We start from the raw sequence: 17,735 nt of genomic DNA, 5'->3' as shown, positions 1-17,735 counted from the left end.
TCAAAATTTTAATAATAGGTTGCTAAAGTTTTGGGTACTGAAAACACTGGAAAACACGACAAATGTCAGTACTTGAGATTTATTGACAAACCTTCATCAAAGGCCATTTTTGGAAAGCATAAAGTGGGGTGGGTAAGAAAAATAAAATTTGGTCTCTAAAAAAAAAAAAAAAGTTAAGCAGCCAAAAACTAAAAACACAACATTTTTGCACTAATACAAATTTAATGAACAAAAACTACTAGGGAATCTTGGTAAGGGACTGGAAGAAGTCCATCTGGGAAAGCATTCCTAGTGGATTACGCATTCCTGTCGATCCTCACATCAATCTCTCTGCCGTTGAGCCGATAGCCGTTCATGGTGCGGCAAGCCCTCTCTGCCGTTTCAGGAGTGTCGAAGCGAACCACACCGCAGCCCTTTGATTTCCCGTTCTCCATCTTTATGTCAGCATACTGCACGATACCTGGCGAGCATAAATAAAAATGCACTCATTTCAGGGTTAGAAAGACAGTAAATCACTGTAGGACCAGGGGTGGGGCAGTGGTCTTAATCTGCCCTCAGGAGAATCTGGGATATGAAGCTTGAGAAGCTCATGTTAGCTTTCAAAAGCACTGCATATACTGGAGCACACAACTTAAATTTAAACTTGTTACAACTAAAGAACAATAGTCTCACCACATGAATTGAAGGCATCCTTCAGCATCTTCCAGGTGAAGTCAAAGGGAAGCTATAGGAAGAGCGAATATATTTGACATTGGCTAAAGACAACATTTGAGGTCATCTGTAGTCAACTCATGCAGTTTAGGCACTTACATTTCTGACAAAGATCTGACAGCCTTTTCTGGCATTGGCTCCAGCACCTGGTCCACCTTGACCCGCCGAACTGAAGTTGCCAAAGTTACCGCGATCCATATCTGCGCCTCTGTCGAACTGTCCTCCTACGCCACCAGCTCCCATGCGGTCCAGGTTGGAGGTCATGCGGTCCATCCCTGGGGCAGGGAAACGGTCGAGCCCAGCAGAGCCCATTCGGTCAAGACTTGTATTCATTCTATCCATACCCATGGGTGAGGCAAAATCCATGCCTGCACTCATGCGGTCCAGGCTGGACGGGCCTAGGCGGTCAAAGCCAGCAGGACCCAGGCGGTCCATGCTGGAGCTCATGCGGTCCAGGCCAGAGCCCAGCCTGTCCATACTGGGCCCCAGCCTGTCCATACTGGGCCCCAGCCTGTCCAAGCCTGAACCCATACGGTCAAAGCCAGACCCCAGCCTGTCCAGGTCAGACACGCGATCCATGCGATCCATCCCCATGCGGTCCAGACCGGCCCCAAGTCGGTCCATGCCGGAACTCATGCGATCCATTCCCATGGAGTTACCTAGGAGACAGTGAAAGAGGAGGGAGGTCTTTGCTGTATGTGTTTCACAATATTTCATAATCAACCAACACAATGAAACCTCTGAAAAACATACCCATTCCTCTATCAAAGGAGTCCCCAAAGTTGTTACGGGACATGCCCATTTCACTGCGACCACCAAATTCTCGATCAAAAGCAGCTCCAATTCCACGATCCATATCTGCATGGAGAGATTACATAAGAACTGAAGTACTGAAATGTACAGCAGCAAGCCCTACACCACAAACAGGCTACTCACCATTCATCCTACCCATTCCAGATGGTCCAAAACGATCCATGTTATTCATTCCACCTCCAAAATTATCCATTCCTTAAAGACAGTAAGGAAAATTACATTTGAATTTAACCCCCCCCCAGATATTAATATTTATGACCTATATTTCATCCAAACTATTACAGCCTCAACACAATAGGCAGCTAGGCCAAAATCTGATATACGAATCTTTTCCTGCCAACATCTTCGCACCAAGTCATACTCCAACATTACACTGCTTTTCTAAAGGCTTATGGAACAACTGATTCTACACTATCTTGGATCTGAATCAAGGAGATTGGTGCAGTCAAAGTTAAAAGTCAAATGACTTCATTAATCTTAAATTCTGTGTGCCCATATGGAATGAAAAATGGTCGATGCAACATGCTGAGTGAACATACCTCCCATTCTACCCATGCCACCAAATCCCATTCCATCCATTCCTACAGAGAAAATGAGTGAGTGAATGAATGACCAGGGAGTGTCATGGAAGGAGTGCGGAAAAATGAAAACTCAGCTAAATAAAATGCAGTTAAGCAACAGGTCATTACCGCCAGGCCCCATATTGCCCATCCCTCCACCTCTGTTCAGCTGTGTAGCATCGATAGGCTGCCCACCTGGTCCCAGACCCAGACCCACTCCACTCAGACCACCTGCATACAATCAGGGGCAGAACTCAGTCAAATTTAGTCTGTACACAGTTCTAAAACAATGGCGAATAAAGAATGCTGCAACATGAAGCTCAAGAAGCATTACTCACGAGGTAGAGCTGGCGGTCTCTCAGGAGGCGCAAAGTCACCCTTAGGCAAAGACTTCTCGTCCTGAGTGACAGCATTTGAAACACTGATTGCAAGCCATTTTACTGTGAAATGCATTGTCTTAAAATACCCACAAAAAAGCATCACTCACCAGCTTAACATGCATTGTCCGATTGAACAGGAGCTGTCCGTTGAACATGGCTAACCAGAGTTAAGAACCAAAAATGCTATACATTCAGAAAAAGCATTGTCACATCCACAGTAAACCATTTCCTGCTTTAAAGTTCTCATTAGGGTTATGTTGTTGTGCCAGCACCGCCCAACAGTGGCTCTCGCGTACACTGGAAAAGGATACAGACTGCTTGAACGGCTTCAATGGGCATTTCAAAGGTGACTGTTCCCATGCCCCGGCTCTTTCCATCCTTGTCCTCTAGGATATCAGCACGGACCACTACTCCAGCCATGCTGAACACCTCCTTCAGCTTCTTCCATCCCACTTTATAATCAAGCTACAGAATATAAGGCACCATTTAGTACACAGTACAGCAAGACGACTTAGCTCTGGCACTTGTGGGCCAAACCCAACAATGTTTATTTTTCAGCCATCACATCTGATTCAACACGAGAATTATTTGGTTTTAGATTGCATGTTTGAACATGGCTATCACCAGCTCCATTAACACATTTGTATAAAGTTACAAGGGAAACGTACATTTGCCACAAACACTGTGCTTCCTATCTTGCCAGCCTGAAGGCCATGGATGATTTCAGTGGGGATGTTTGGGTTGTTCATGAGACTGGGAGGAATGTTGACCATAGGTGGAGCACCGGGTCCAGGTCCTGGTCCCATACCCATGCCTCCGCCCATGCCCCCACCCATGCCTCCGCCCATGCCCCCACCCATGCCTCCGCCCATGCCCCCGCCCATGCCCCCGCCCATGCCTCCAGGTGGTCCACCACCACCACCACCCTGTGCCCGCTGAGCTTCACGTTGAGCAATCAGCCCATCAGGATCCTGAAAAAAAAATTTCATTTACATCTCAGATTTAGAAAAACCAGCAGTAAAAGAACTTAATTCCATAACAATCTGAGCAGTGTCTCTCCCGTAGCAGCGTTTGTATTAAAAACATGTGGGGAGCACATAAATCTTTCGTTAGCAATCAGTGCTGACCTCTTTCACTTTCAGGGGACGTCCATTCATGTTGTGCTTGTTGACCTTCTCCACAGCCTTCTTCATTAGTTCTTCAGTCCTGAACTCAACCACCCTGCAAGGTCAAAAGGGAATTTAAGATTGAAAGGCTTTCAATAAATTATCCTAAAGAAAATTCCAGAAAGCAAGAAGCCAGATCAAAATACTTACGCACAACCCTTGCTCACAAGAACCATCATTCCAAAGGCAGGAAGAGAATAAAACAGGTAGAAAAAAAAAAAAGCAAGTTAGGCAAGAGTCATGGAAAGTTACTATGGCAAACAACTATTTACACTCACTTTATACATTTCTTTGTGGTGTTCATTTACATTGTTAGTTACATGACTCCATTAAGTCCACATTCAAGTAGTCTAACAATGCATTACAACTTACTGATCAGCAACCACAGAAGCTTATAATTAACATTAATGCTTCAAGATCAAGACAAGGACATTCCTGCACTGCAATTATCCCACTAGAGCAGGTTGCTCTCATTTGCAAAGAATCAATCAAATCACAGAAGCCATATTAACCATGATTAGCTACTGAACACCACTCTCTACTTTCAGTCCCACAATGAGAGACTCAAGAGGCGGTGTCGAATTCTGCCCCTAGGGACTGATTGCACAAGAGCCAGGATTACCATGGAGCTGTGAAACCATCCCACTGGCTCCACTCTGAACCACAGTCGGCATCCACGTTCAGCCGAGACTCAGCCACAAACGACATTTTCAACTCTCAAACCCCAAGTCTGAACATCCCATATTGAAAGGAGAAGTGATAAGAAACTCAAGCGGACAAATGGAGGTTCGTCTCTTGCACTTACCCTTGATTTGCCTTCTGCGTCCATTAAGTGTTCCACGTACGTTACCTCACCCACTACAAATCAGATTCCAGACGACACACACCAAGGGAGAGAAGCCGAGAAAACAATGGGGGTTTAGAGCAGACACACAACCGGGTGGTGACAGTGAGCTCGGCCTGCTAGTCCAGAGCCTCCCCCCAGCGCCACAATTCTGGTACAGGTCTACTAAAAGCAAGCTGCTCCAACAAAAAATTACTTCTTAAGCTGTCCTTGCTAGAAACCCCAAACACCATGAATGACCGAAAGATTTACAACCTCACGAGCCATCATTAAGTTACAGCTCTTGGCCTTGTACTTTTCCAAATTCAGAATGATTTTAACCAAAAAGGCAAGTTGTGAGGGTTACTGAGTATTGAGCTACATGCTCAACAACCCCTAAAACCAAGTGTGTTCAGTGTTATGGCAAACAACAGATAGCTCAATGTTACAGCAACTGCACACCCAACCGCAATGGCACCACCTAGGCTTGACTTTCCAAATTCACTTTTGGACCATTGAATTAAGAGTTTCACCCGAACCAGCTCCAAAATATGGATCCACTAGAAAGAAAACTCAGTAATGAGGCCTTTAAACCACTGTGAATCTTCACAGACTTTACACATACAAGGTAGCCACCTACTGTTCCAATTTTTAGATAGGGAACATAGAAACCACTTAGTAGTTTACCCAACAGGAACAACCGTACAATCAATGGACTATCCATTTCTCAAATAAGACAAGGACAAGCGTAAGAAGCTGCTTTGCTCTGTAGACCTGTACCCCAACAAAGCTAACGCATCCAGGCAAGGGCACAATATGAAGATCTGCTGCGACAACACTCACTCTGGCACACCTAAAAAAGAGAATGCAATTTAATTCTACAAGCAGCAATTTCCAAATGACACGAAAGATTCCTCATGCTTGCACACCATAGGCCATGGAATGGATAAATGCAACAGCCTACAAGTCTTAACTGTATGAGACTATGCTGCATCAGAAATTGCAATGGGGATACTGATCTCCCCACCAATTACAAACTTAAATGTGGGTTTACATCTTAACCTGAGAGCAAGTGATTCGCCAAGACATGTCGATTCTATTTGCCACTCTCCCAGGATTGGCGCTTAAGAGGCAAAACCTAGCCAACAATGGCAAGGCTGAATTGCACACCTGTAAACGTGAACCCAAATTCACTTGTACAAGAATGAGTTATGAGACCTCAAAGAGCTCAAAGGCAAACTCTCCAAGTGTTGTGCATCGCTTAGTGCCTTTATTCTCAGTCCTAATGGAGCACAGTGCTGCACCCACATACAGAATGGAATTTAAGGCACTACACAACTGCAACCACAAATGCTTAATAGTTGAACTGCACTGCTACACAACAGTCTTCAAATTGAAGACAACACCATCAACAGGGACTTTTAATCTCCCTGTCTGCAATATTCACTGTTTTAAGAATACTACATAAACCACCATCTCCAAAGACTACAGCTTTGCAAGAGGAACAAAACCCCCAACCATGAAAGAAAAGAAAACCCACACTAAACTATTAAACAACGCTGAGCCTTACCTTTGTCCTTCATCAGATCTTTCAGCGCTTGCCATTTCACGTCATATGGGATGTTGCTCACAAAAACACGGTATCTCTTGGAGGGATTTCCATAGGGCTCGAATCTTCCGCCTCCACGTTTTGATGACCTCTCCTTCCTGGGCTCGTGGCTGGCCTTTCCGTTTACTGGATTTCTAGGAGACACAGGGAAAAAGAAATAACTTAAGGTGCAGGCAACCATGTACACTTACATTGCATATACTCAAGCAATTAAATTACACTTGGTTAGCTAACCACAGTAAGCCACCCTTAGGGTCAAGAAGAAAGGACAAAATGGTGGCTTTAAAACATAACGGTTTGGCCAGGCTGTTAAATCTAATGCGTCACCAAAAAAAGGCGACGTACACATAGCAATACGGGAATTCAACATTAATACTGAGCACTGAAAAAGTCAAATAAAACTCTATCTAACGTTATCGCCAAGTTGAGAAACCAGTTAGCTCACGGCAACACACTAGCTACCTACGCGTGTTTAATCAGCACGAGTTGGTTAGCTTAGCTAGGCTGCCTAACCGTAGCTTCTGGCCCGCGGCAAACAAAGGGACATTTAGTAGGCCACTCGGGACGCTTGATTACTTAATAACTAAACTGGTTGCAAAACATCGTTGTTTTGCGTGCACAAGCGGAATTTAGTTTCAAATGTGATGGGAAAAAAAAAACAAGATTCGAAAAAAAACAAAGTGGGCCACTGAATAATCAGCATTTGTTAGTGAGGAAAAGTAGCGCTAGCTAGGTTAGCGTTAGCTAGCAAGTTATCGGTGGCTATTCGCTTGATTCCTGCCCTCATTAGTTACGGACTAGTGCAGCAGAAAACGAAATACATTTCTCCTAGCTATATAGCTAGCGTTACATAGTGTCCTTTTAAGTTTTCGCATCCGTTGTCCTTAATAATATGAACTCTACCTATCCCGACTATACATTTAGACCGCAAACAGTAGCGACTAGCGAGCAGCACAGCTAACCGCTAGCTACATTTTTGAACGTTACAAACGTTAACTAGTCGACATTACCCTTGGACTGGCTTCTCTTGTGTTGCTTCAGCCGACATGTTAAAGCTTCTTCTTCTTCTTTTCTAATAAGCCGATTTATTAATAAAAGAGACTAAGCACGCAAAACGGTTTTGTTAATACGGTGTAGGTCCACCGACGAAAGCGCTTACTGTCCCACCGCGTCGCTGCTGAAATGGCGGCAGAACAACGAAATGGACATATGAGGAACCGGGGCATGATGGGTATTAGCCCACGTGACTCTACTCCGCATCTCTAACTCTAATCCTTATTTCGGAATAGAGTTAATTACGACGAATTTGATTTTTTCTTAGCAAAAGTTGCATCGTTTATATTTAGAACCGACAGTGTAAAGTTTTAATTGTAAAGAAAGTACTTAAGAAATAACCATAAAATAAGCGTAAAAAGTTTACGTCGATTAAATATTTTGAAGTTGATTTCGATTCATTAGCTGGAAATAATTATAAAAGTAATAATCTCAGGACTCGATTATTTTTAGAATTGACTTCTAAACACTCATATTTCAGATCTTGCTATTCAGGACAAGTGTTAATTACTTAATTAACCTTATTTATTATTCATGTAATACTGTAGTTCATGGATTGTTGTTGCTACATACTGTGTAAATAATGTTAAGGGAACCTTAATGTAAAACACTACTGAGAAACATTTGACATGCCGCTTATTTTGGAGCAGGATGAAGAATTTCATTATTCACCAGAATAATAAAGTATAAGAAGGTATGTGTCTATTAACTTACTATATATGGTTAGCAGCTATATTCAAAGAATCCATAAACTTAATGAAGAAATAGTTAATATTAAAATCAAGATTAAATGCACACAGAATTCTGACCCCAGCCTGGTTTTTAAATGGTAGGGTTTAATCCACCAGCCAAATTCTGATATTTTTCAAATCATGGCTGGTTTGCTAAAGAAAACCAATGAAAATAATAGTACTACTAGACCTATTGGTACTCCTGCCTGCTTAAATTACAAGAAAGTTGTCTCTGTTCCCACTGATTTAGAATTAAATTCTCCGGAACGATCTGTCCTGTCAAAAGGTCTAAAATTTTTATCTACAAGCCCAGTCACTAATGAATAATAAGTCCATTACAGAGACTAAATATTTTTTCCAGCGTTTAACACTACATGCTTATTTTTAATAAGAATGGCCGGGCTATTCTATAAAGACACACGACACCAGTGGAAACCTTATCTAAATATAATTCAAGCAAGTCTTCCTGGACACCTCCTACAGGGGAATATGAAGCATTAGACTTTTATATTAATAGCTGTAAAAGAGAAATTAGTAAAGTAAATTTAAAAGAACCTGCTAAAAGACTTAATCTACCAAAGGAAGAATACTCTGTACTTAAAATGTATACAAAAGGAGTGACATTGTTATTAATCCAGCTGATAAAGGTGGAGCTGCTGTCATTTGGCGAAAAGACCTTTACAAGAAGGAAGCAATCAAGCAGCTTTATATTGGAGAAACCAAGAGAAGTCTTGTTGAAGTCTCAGTTTATTGAACACCTTTGGACCATCAGAATGAATGATTTGTCATTTCCAGTGGCAAGGCATTTTAATACTAATGAACACTGCATATATATATATATATATATATATATATATATATATATATATATATATATATATATATATATATATATATATATATATATATACATACATACATACATACATACACACACACACACACACACACACACACACGAAGAAAAAGATCTGAACAAAATTCACTGATATTCCCTGATATGGCTTGGCCTAAAAATGACCAAATCCTCAGACTTTATATAAAAGTAATAATAATAAATTTTATTTACCAGTGCCTTTTAGGATCCTCAGGTACACTACAGCAGGACAACAGATGAACACATGATAAGAGTCATTGGAAGAGAATAGCAGGATAAAACACAGGAGTAATAAAATGACAGCATTGGGGAAATAATATTACAGATTAAAACATTAAAAGAGTAACAGTGAGAAAACAAACAAGCACCAGTATGACAAAATAACAAAGCATTGAGGCAATAAGAAGAAAATAAGATTTACTAATTAGGAAAAGCAGTCTGAAAGACAAGATTTTAGATGCTTCTTGAAGATGGAGAGTGATGTGTGGAGATGGAGGTGTAAAGTGCATAATTTTGCAGGAGGAACCGAGAGCAAGTGAGCATCAGCAGACCGGTGTGACTGTGAGGAACTGTGTCCAGACCACAGAGCAGAGAGGGAATCAGGAGCCAGACTGTGTAAAGATTTTACACTGTATGTGTTAATGGACCAGGAGCCAGTGTAGGTTTTTTTTAACTTGGGGGTTGTGTGTTCCTGTGATCTAGCGTGTGTGAGAACTCTTGCCACACAATTCTGCACGTATTGGAGCTTCTTGACTAGCAGGGAGACCAACCAGAACTGAGTTGCAGTAATCCAGCCTGGATGTAATAAAAGCATGAATAAAGAGTTTCAGATACAGAATCAGGAGTGAGGGATGCAGTCTGGTGATATTTTTAAGGTGGAAGAAGGTAATTTTGGTAATGTTATTAATGTGGGCCCCAAGAGAGAGTGTGGCGTTCGTGATAACACTGAGGTTACAGACCTAAGTCATAGAGGACATGACAAAACCGGGACAGAGTGGGTTGACCAATTTTCTTGAGCGTGGAAGGAGATGCTTTGAGAATGGCTTCAGATTTAGTACTATTTCATTTGAGTAATTTCAGGTACATCCAGTCTTTAATATCAACCAGGCAACTAATCAGTGTATCAGAGGGCGTGGGGCAGATGTAAACTTGAGCGTTATCACAATTATATGTCCAGAAAAGCCTTTTTTAAAATTCCATGACCTGTGGGAACCTTGCAGTCTTACTCAGGCAGTGGGTGGTCATATGGACTGAGAGTAGCCTCCTTAGTCCAGAAGAGCACATTTCTAAATGAAAGAGCTTCCCTAGTCCAGAAGAGCACACTTCAAGGTGAAAGATTCTGTTTCAGAAGTGTGTAAAATAGTGTGTAATCAAGGGAGCTCTTACAACAACAACAAAACAAACACATCAGCCATTTCCCCTTTTCCTGAATCAGTTATTTTAGTTTTTGATTTTCTACCTTATCATTAGAGTAAAAATGCTAAATATGCTTTATTTAGATTTACAAAAATTGCACTAATGCTTTATATTGTTATTTTGTAGAATGCAGAAGAACAGTATATGGATATGTACGGTTCATTGCAAGGGCTCAACTGGTTCAAAATATAACCTAGTCATAATTACTTCTGACTATGTCTCAAGAGATAATTAGTTGGCAATATCGTCTAAAAGTTGTTTAAAACTTTATGTTGTGTGCCAATATGTGATTATCATTGGGAGGGAGTAAAAATCTAATAGCAGTTAGAAGGAAAGAGAGTCAGGGCAGTAAACAGATTCAGAGCATCAGTTTTTAATTTGCTTTGCACGCTTTTCTTGGCTGATTGCAAGCACCAACATATTTTGGTGAGGACAATACAGACACACCGTTCTTTGTCCACTGCACTACAAAGACATCATAGTATTTGAAAAATGCGCTAGAGTGATAAAACTCTGGTGCCCGAGGAATAAACGGAGACGTACATTGCAAATGATAGTTTGAATCCTTTATAACAGAATGACAGCATGGAAAGAAAAACTGTACAATGTTTACAATGGTCATCTTGGAGGAAAAAAGAAAAAAAGAAAAGAAATTGGCCTTTTTTAAAAAATAAAAGAAACAAAAGTTGACCAGTTCTCCATATCTTGAGATAAATATATTATCAGGGAGGGTGTTTTTTCACACCACCTCTGAAATGTGTGATATGGAAAAGGGCAGACCATTTTCCAATCATAAATTTGTCAAAGTGCAATATAATAATTATTATGATGATGATGATGATTTTGATGATGATGATAATGAAATAAAGGGCATGCATGTTTTGGGGTAAAAAGAACAGTTCGGGCAGCCGTGTTAACCCTAGACCACAGCCGTGTTCAACCTAGGTCACAGACACACCCTTTGAGCTGCTTATCTGTATTTGCGGGGTTGCATAGTGGAAGGAACTCATGAGCATCCACCAACACTTATAAAAACCAACCAACCAACCAACGCAATGTCCACCTTTTTTTGTGACTGTAGTCCCATCATCCTTCATACATCTACAACTACATACTTTTACAGGTACTGTTAAGGTTATAGGTAACAAGTGCATTGTAATGTTATTGAAATTGCACTCCAGCACTCCTGTCTCTGCGCCAGTTTTTTGTTTGTTTGTTGTTTCTTCTTTTTTTTTTAAAAGAACCCCACACTGCAAAATAAACAATGGGCCAGAAAGACAAGAGGGGCTAGACATGTCAGATGGAAGCACACCAACAACAGACAGTGTTTCTAAAAAGCAGGAGTTAGCTGGTAAAACTGCACGTAGCTGCTGAGCTTCCATCAGGTTGCAGTTTCCCCTGTCGTGGTAAAAGTTGAGCTTTCATGTTAAGCAAAAATGAGCAGATTTTATCTAAAGCCGTTCCGCCCTGTGACAAAACAGTTATGAGTATAATGATAGGTAATTTTGCAACATTGTTCTTTCCCAAAATGTTAAAAATAAAAATTACAATTAATGCCAAAGCTTCTACTATATCTATTGCACAACGTTTTCCAAAACATAACATTGTCATAGAAGATAATTTATTTAGAGTGTTGGGTGACACTTAGAAAAGAAACAATAATTTGCAGGAAATCTCTCTGGTGAGTTATACCACATTAATAACTAGGAGGTGAATAGTGCAAACACCACAATGATGGATTTATTTCTTAGACGTTCACCCATGTTTTTTTCCCCTCATTCCATCTACAGAAGCAAGTATTTTAGGGCATGTCGCATTGCTGAAGGTCACCATAGCAATACAGGCTGACTGCTCAGACTGGTCTGTTGTCAAAGTTCAGGCCAGCAATCAGACAGTCATCCTAACATTCACAGACCCAATGTCAAAACACAACCATACATATACATACATACACCCAAACCCACACTTGGACTGACAGCAAACCTTGCTTCTCAGTTGCCTTTCACAACCATGAGATGTATCTACAAATGTACAATTCCTGTCCAAAATGATAGTGTTATTTCCTGGACATTCGATAGTTCATTGGGACCTCCATAAATACAGGCCATCAGCAGTACGGATCGTGTTAGCCATCAGCAACAGAACATTCTCCTTGTCATGAGAAATCAAGCTTTTAGGGCAAGGATATCAGTAGAATTTGACAAGAGAAGGTCTCTCAACATCTGCATAAAGGCCTTGCTTTGGTCAAGAGGTCCATAGAGCCATTAGGAGAGATGGTGGCCTTCCATCAAAACACAATATGTATCCAAGCCAATATATGGGAGGCTTTGCTTTTGCATGCTCTTCTTATAACTTGTAATGTGCAGAGGCCCAAATGACAAACTTGTCTGCTTAGTATCAGAGTTGTAAATGGATGTAAATACAGCTGTTCCCGTTACCAAATGTCCCCAAAAACTGCCTATTAAACAACGTAAAACTGCTACAAACCCATTAGAATGCCACCATACATCTCTGCCATTTATAACTGTCAGAAATTAATAAACAGCACAAAAACACAGACCTTGATACAAAAACATGTATATGCACACACACAAACACCTTTCCCTTTCACACAGCCACAGTCTTGTCAGTCACTGGTAGCTGGAACATATTCAAAATTAAGTGCCATTTTAAAGTTAATCCATCACAAAAATGAACTGAAGAGGTAAATCTTTTTGTGTACTCACTTTACAAGTCTAAAATAATGTTTTACATTTTTAAAAAGTACTCAAAATACACTCTCACGCGTGCGCGTGCGCGTGCACACACACACACACACACACACACATTTGATCAGCTCAGATTTAGGCTACTGTCATTAAGTGCTACCACTGTAAGACTGCTGCATACCATTTTATGCATTTTGGAGACGCTTGGTTTTTAACAGGTGTGAACACAGCCTAGGCTGATCAACAGGTGAAATCTAAAAGCAACTTAACAGTCACCAACTGGATGAAATTAACAAAAAAATAAAATAAAAATTATGCATGCAAAACTGCGCATGCCAGAGGCTGTACACGGTCCCATACTGTGAGGTGAAAGGTCAATGTTTCACTGCATACTCCTATTATGGTTTTACATTTATCCCCCATTATGCAGGTGCATGTTCAAGAGGTCCAGTGCTTGGGCCACTTTTATGGCCCAAACCATTAGCAGGTCACATCTGAAGGGCCCTGTCATCCTGTAACACATCCTGTAACCAAAATCTCTGAAACGGCCAAGCTAACATACAGGAAGCAAAGCTTTGAGCTGTCATAATACACTTCAACTGTGCCACAGAGAATCACACAGGATAAATTATCTAAAAACTGGCAAAGACCAATTTTTCGTCCGAAAGAAATCAAAATGTAAATGGTGCGAAGATAGAAGATAAATTTAAAAATTCCAAAAAGAATGGTTTGGTACTAAGGTGCAGTAGGTCCTTCCACTCTCCTGCACTTGTCCCAGATACCTACTCTCCCCTGGATCTAAAGCATACTGTGTGGTACGGAGCCTCAGTATGGCTGTGTAAGCAATAAATAAATCATTAATAAACCATGGACAACTTACGGAAATGAAGAAAAACCAAAAAAAAAACCATACCCAAACAACCACTCGCAATAAAAAGAGATTTGTGGGAGGGAATAAAAAGAAGTACTCATATTTTAGCTAAAAAAGGATTAAATCGGGAAAAATGCATTCAAAAGTGCTGTGGCTCTATTTCATGGTGCATCAAGAACCTTTAGCACATTAATAACACTTTGTTTTGCCCCCCCCACCCCAAGGATCTCATACGATGGTCTCATCTGCTGTCTTCTTCAGCAGCTTAGTGGAGAGCAAGGAATGCTGGGTAGAGTGGGCACCCTTGGCATCAGGAATGAGCAGGCGCACTTTCTGATTGGTTCTTCTCCACTCCGAGTACAACTGACAGTGGTAGCGGAATGACACCTGTGGATGGAGAGGATTCACACAGTTGAAGGTGCTTTATCAAATCACCACTACTGGGAAGGGTAGCTTTTTTTGTTGTTTGTTTGCTTCAACTCTGTGCACACAGCCAAGCAGACGTTACCAGGGTCCAGAGGACGTAGATGGTGAAGAGAGCGATGGTGAGAGCGATGAGGCCCACTGCCTCCAGACGGCTGTTGTACTGCAGGTGGTCCTGAGCACCCCGCAGGCACAGCCAGCCTGAGATGGCTGCTAAGGGTGTTATAAACAAGAAGCACACCATATCGCAGAAGAGGGTACGCTTCTCATTCCTGGGCCCTGGGTCTCGCAGCCACTACAGAAAGACAGAGGTGAAGCAGTCGAAGAGTGTTCCTTCTTTGTTTAGTTAAACCATCCCTGGAACTCAGTGAACTGCACATTTGCTTGTTTTCCTTGTGCAACATGCCAGATTCAACCTTATCAAAGTGGAAACTATCAGGCTGATTCAGGCATGTTTAAGCAGAGAAAACAAAACGGTGCAGTCATGGGATCCACAAGTTTGAGTATTGTGAGAGCCATTGTTTGAAACGGAATGTAGGGTTCGTCTCCAGGCACCACCTTGACCAATCCGGTACATCGCCGCTCCTTTAAATCTTAAACAAGCTTAAACAAGTTAAGAATGTATCTTAAGTTTATAGTCCATAGAAAATATTGCATCCCATTGACAATAATCACCAACACACACACACACACACACACACACACACACACACACACACACACACACACACACACACACACACACACACACACGAGTTCAGTGACTCACACCTCCTTTGTGTTCTGCGCCCATACAGAAACTGCAACTTACCTACAAAGAGAAGATTCCAAAGCACCTTAAACAACACTATGCACATGCATGCGTGTGCACACACACACACACACACACACACACACACCTCAGGCAGAAGCCATGCAGACCAAGGCAAAAGGCATTGACCTTTGTTACCTCTGTCAAGGGCCGGGGTCTGCGCTCAATGGTGAACTCTGTGTGGCAGAGCTCACAGTAGCTTGTGTTGGAGGAGGACAGCCACTTTTCCAGGCAACTCTTATGCACCGTGCCTAGAGTCCCTGTGCAGTCACACGGCGACAGGAGCCCTTCGCTGTTGGCCCCCTCGTGGCAGATCCGACAGATCGGCCCGTCGCTGAGAGCAAAGACACAGCAAATTCTCTTGCTGAGTGTTTTACCTCCCACACATTTTTAATATAGTCCAAAGTATCAATGCAGTGATCAGTTTACATGAAGATGCCCAAACCTCCACAAGTAGCTCTACAGAGTTTTGCAATGAAATAATGTGTCCCAGCTAATCATGGTTTACAATAGTGTTCAACATTAAACCCAACTCCCCTACTTTGAGCATGCAAAATGCTTGCCTAGTTCGCTAATGATCACACAGACTCAGGTCTGCATTTATAAAAGAGCAAGCTATACTTTAATATTTTGATGCAAGCATTGTTGAAAGCTACAATATGCCAACTACAACACAATCACAGACAATTTAACTGAAGGAACCTCCATTTATCAATAATGTCTTGCATAATTTTCTGAAAAACCCAGAACTGATAAGGTCATTCTTTTCACCTCTGAGTCCCCAAGGCTTTGATGACCGTCGACAGCAAGCGTCCATCTTTGGCCGTGACCTGGGTGACGTACTGTGCCCTGCGGTTGTCTGATTCGTCCAGATTCTTGGACAGGGCACCGCTGCCAGTGCAGTCACACAATGACCCAGGTAGGTGGCAACACTCCCCCGTGGTCATGTCTGATCCGTACAGAGGGGCAGGGGAGCACAGGGGGCGGGCCAGCCTCCGGTCCCACAGCTCAACTCACCTGGGTCCTACAACTGCACAGGCAGGGTCAGGGCACAAGCGGAGACAAGCAACCAGCATTCCCGTGGTATTTAGCTAACAATATTCTGTCCCTCCCTGGATCATCTTGTCTGCCGAACGTTTACTTGACATTACCATCCTGAGCGGCAGGATAGTATGTTCTCACTGTCAGACGACAGTTTTGGAAGGTGAAGAAAGAGAAAAATATTGTGAATTTTACAAATATTAACAGACACGGCATTCGAATTGGCGTTAAAAACATTAGTTGTCCAGTTAGCTAGTTATCTCAGTTCAACTGTCGGAAGGAGACAAGACTGTTTAAATAACATTTTAATGTGATCTGTCCAAGTAATCCATCTACACTGTTAACGTTAAATCTATATGGTATAAGGAGCAATATTCTGAGATGGGCAAATTATCCTAGCTATAAGAATATTAAATTATATCAAAACTAAACAAAAAAAACATAGCTATCTATGTAAACAGCTAACCAGCAAACTTAAATACATCAACAATAGCTAGCCAGCTACAGTTTAAACCAGGCGTTGGATTGCTCGATATACATGCAAAATAAAACATCAGTGCAGCTTTACACAGCTTTATGGGATTTGAATGTCGATACCCAGGTTATTAAGTAAAAAAATCTATCTTGCTGAACCTCTGTCGAACCAACTAGTTAGCTAGATAAGCTAGCCGGCTACACTGCTAGCCAGGTTAGCATAATATGTTATTCGAGACGTTAGAATACTCTTTATAACCAAAAAGCAAATGATCAAAATTCGTGTACTCTCACCTGTTGTAATTTCATATTGGGCTATCGTCTCGACAGGTTATTTCCAAAACGCGACAACAACTGTTAATGCATAAATGGAAAACACTGCTCTCTTTGGCCTGGCTAAGCTCCCAGACTCGATCTTTCCAGCTGACAGACGACTGCGGCCTCCTATCGCCGTCTGCGCTTACGGCTGTGCACGCTATAAGCGCAGAGAGCGCGTTTTATTTTGTGTTTTAACAGACGGAATTCGTAACCTCCTTTGTGAATTGCTGCCATTCGGGAATTGTAGTATCTGCCCAATTACGAGGGGAATCTACTGTCGCCTGAGACGTAGAGTATACTGTCTGAGAAATAAGCATGCTTAATAATTTAAAACATTTTCAGCAAAATTGTTGTTTTCATCCACGAGAAATGACTTCTTCAAGAAACACTATGTTTCTGAAGAAGAGCAAAATGTTTTCCTGCTTTATAGTATCAAATTTATTGAGCTCGTGTTTCTCCGCGTAGGGGTAATGAGTTAAAAAGTTGTTTTTAACAATTGTACTCATAAACGAATCAATCAGAACATTTATCTTTGATTTAATTTAATTATTTATTTTACATTAAATGTTGCAAAAACGTTTCAATGCTTAGGCTTGCACCCCAGACGTCTTCACAGGTTTGAGTCAAACTCCCACAAAAGCAAAAAACAAACAAAAAAACAACCACCTAGAAAGATAAACGAAAACCGGCTTTCCAGTTTCGTTATTCCCCAACACCACAGTACAAATCCGCTGTTGATTTTAACGTATGCCCTTCTAATCTAGGATCAGGAAAGATGAAATGCATACATTGTTTTAGTAATTTGGTTTGCTGACTTATCTTGAGGTTTAAATAAAAGATTAGTGTATTATATGTAGTACACACAGCTATGGACCCTATTCTCTATAACAGAACTATTCCAACCGCATGTTCTATAGAAATCTATACTTGTGTATAATTAAGATGTACTC

The 17,735-nt window shown here is 41.4% G+C and overlaps 2 protein-coding genes across 5 annotated transcripts; both read right to left on the bottom strand.

Moving 5' to 3' along the window:
• Window positions 1-63: 63 nt before the first annotated feature.
• On the bottom strand, window positions 64-7,251 carry hnrnpm (heterogeneous nuclear ribonucleoprotein M). Of its 2 annotated transcripts, XM_027005491.3 has the most exons (16): window positions 7,073-7,251; window positions 6,024-6,196; window positions 4,436-4,488; window positions 3,781-3,788; window positions 3,592-3,685; window positions 3,133-3,435; window positions 2,776-2,929; window positions 2,572-2,621; window positions 2,423-2,483; window positions 2,214-2,315; window positions 2,064-2,105; window positions 1,648-1,719; window positions 1,465-1,569; window positions 811-1,370; window positions 673-724; window positions 64-460 (listed from the first exon to the last, which is right to left on the bottom strand). In XM_027005491.3, exons 1-16 carry the CDS (start codon window positions 7,108-7,110, stop codon window positions 297-299), a joined length of 2,031 nt encoding a protein of 676 aa, XP_026861292.3. In that variant the 5' UTR covers window positions 7,111-7,251; the 3' UTR covers window positions 64-296. The 2 variants fall into 2 exon arrangements, with proteins under 2 accessions (XP_026861292.3, XP_081564562.1); XM_081708436.1 differs by lacking the exons at window positions 2,064-2,105; window positions 4,436-4,488; window positions 6,024-6,196; window positions 7,073-7,251 and having other exon boundaries at window positions 3,781-4,315.
• Window positions 7,252-10,690: 3,439 nt separating this feature from the next.
• Window positions 10,691-16,923, bottom strand: marchf2 (membrane-associated ring finger (C3HC4) 2). 3 transcript variants are annotated; one of them, XM_081708445.1, is made up of 5 exons: window positions 16,762-16,921; window positions 15,724-16,133; window positions 15,091-15,286; window positions 14,227-14,436; window positions 10,691-14,105 (listed from the first exon to the last, which is right to left on the bottom strand). In XM_081708445.1, exons 2-5 carry the CDS (start codon window positions 15,897-15,899, stop codon window positions 13,947-13,949), a joined length of 741 nt encoding a protein of 246 aa, XP_081564571.1. In that variant the 5' UTR covers window positions 15,900-16,133; window positions 16,762-16,921; the 3' UTR covers window positions 10,691-13,946. The 3 variants fall into 3 exon arrangements, with proteins under 3 accessions (XP_081564571.1, XP_026861326.2, XP_081564570.1); XM_027005525.3 differs by having other exon boundaries at window positions 15,724-15,982; XM_081708444.1 differs by having other exon boundaries at window positions 15,724-16,923.
• Between the last annotated feature and the right edge of the window lie 812 nt (window positions 16,924-17,735).

The sequence above is a fragment of the Electrophorus electricus genome, chromosome 26 (genome assembly GCF_041902795.1).
Source record: "Electrophorus electricus isolate QZ-2024a chromosome 26, ASM4190279v1, whole genome shotgun sequence".
Classification (NCBI taxonomy): domain Eukaryota; kingdom Metazoa; phylum Chordata; class Actinopteri; order Gymnotiformes; family Gymnotidae; genus Electrophorus; species Electrophorus electricus.
This window is presented reverse-complemented; position numbering and strand designations above follow the sequence as displayed.

Bases quoted from the DNA above. Each gene is read 5' to 3' on its own strand.
- hnrnpm (XM_027005491.3), bottom strand. From the start codon at position 7,110: ATGTCGGCTGAAGCAACACAAGAGAAGCCAGTCCAAGG. The intron at 2,106-2,213 runs GTAATGACCTGT...TTTTCTCTGTAG, and splicing joins GGGCAATATGGGGCCTGGCG to GAATGGATGGAATGGGATTT. The intron at 725-810 runs GTAAGTGCCTAA...CTCTTCCTATAG, and splicing joins GTCAGATCTTTGTCAGAAAT to CTTCCCTTTGACTTCACCTG.
- marchf2 (XM_081708444.1), bottom strand. From the start codon at position 15,899: ATGACCACGGGGGAGTGTTGCCACCTACCTGGGTCATTGTGTGACTGC. The intron at 14,437-15,090 runs GTAACAAAGGTC...GTCTTTCTGTAG, and splicing joins GACCCCGGCCCTTGACAGAG to TGGCTGCGAGACCCAGGGCC. The intron at 14,106-14,226 runs GTAACGTCTGCT...CTCCATCCACAG, and splicing joins TCTACGTCCTCTGGACCCTG to GTGTCATTCCGCTACCACTG.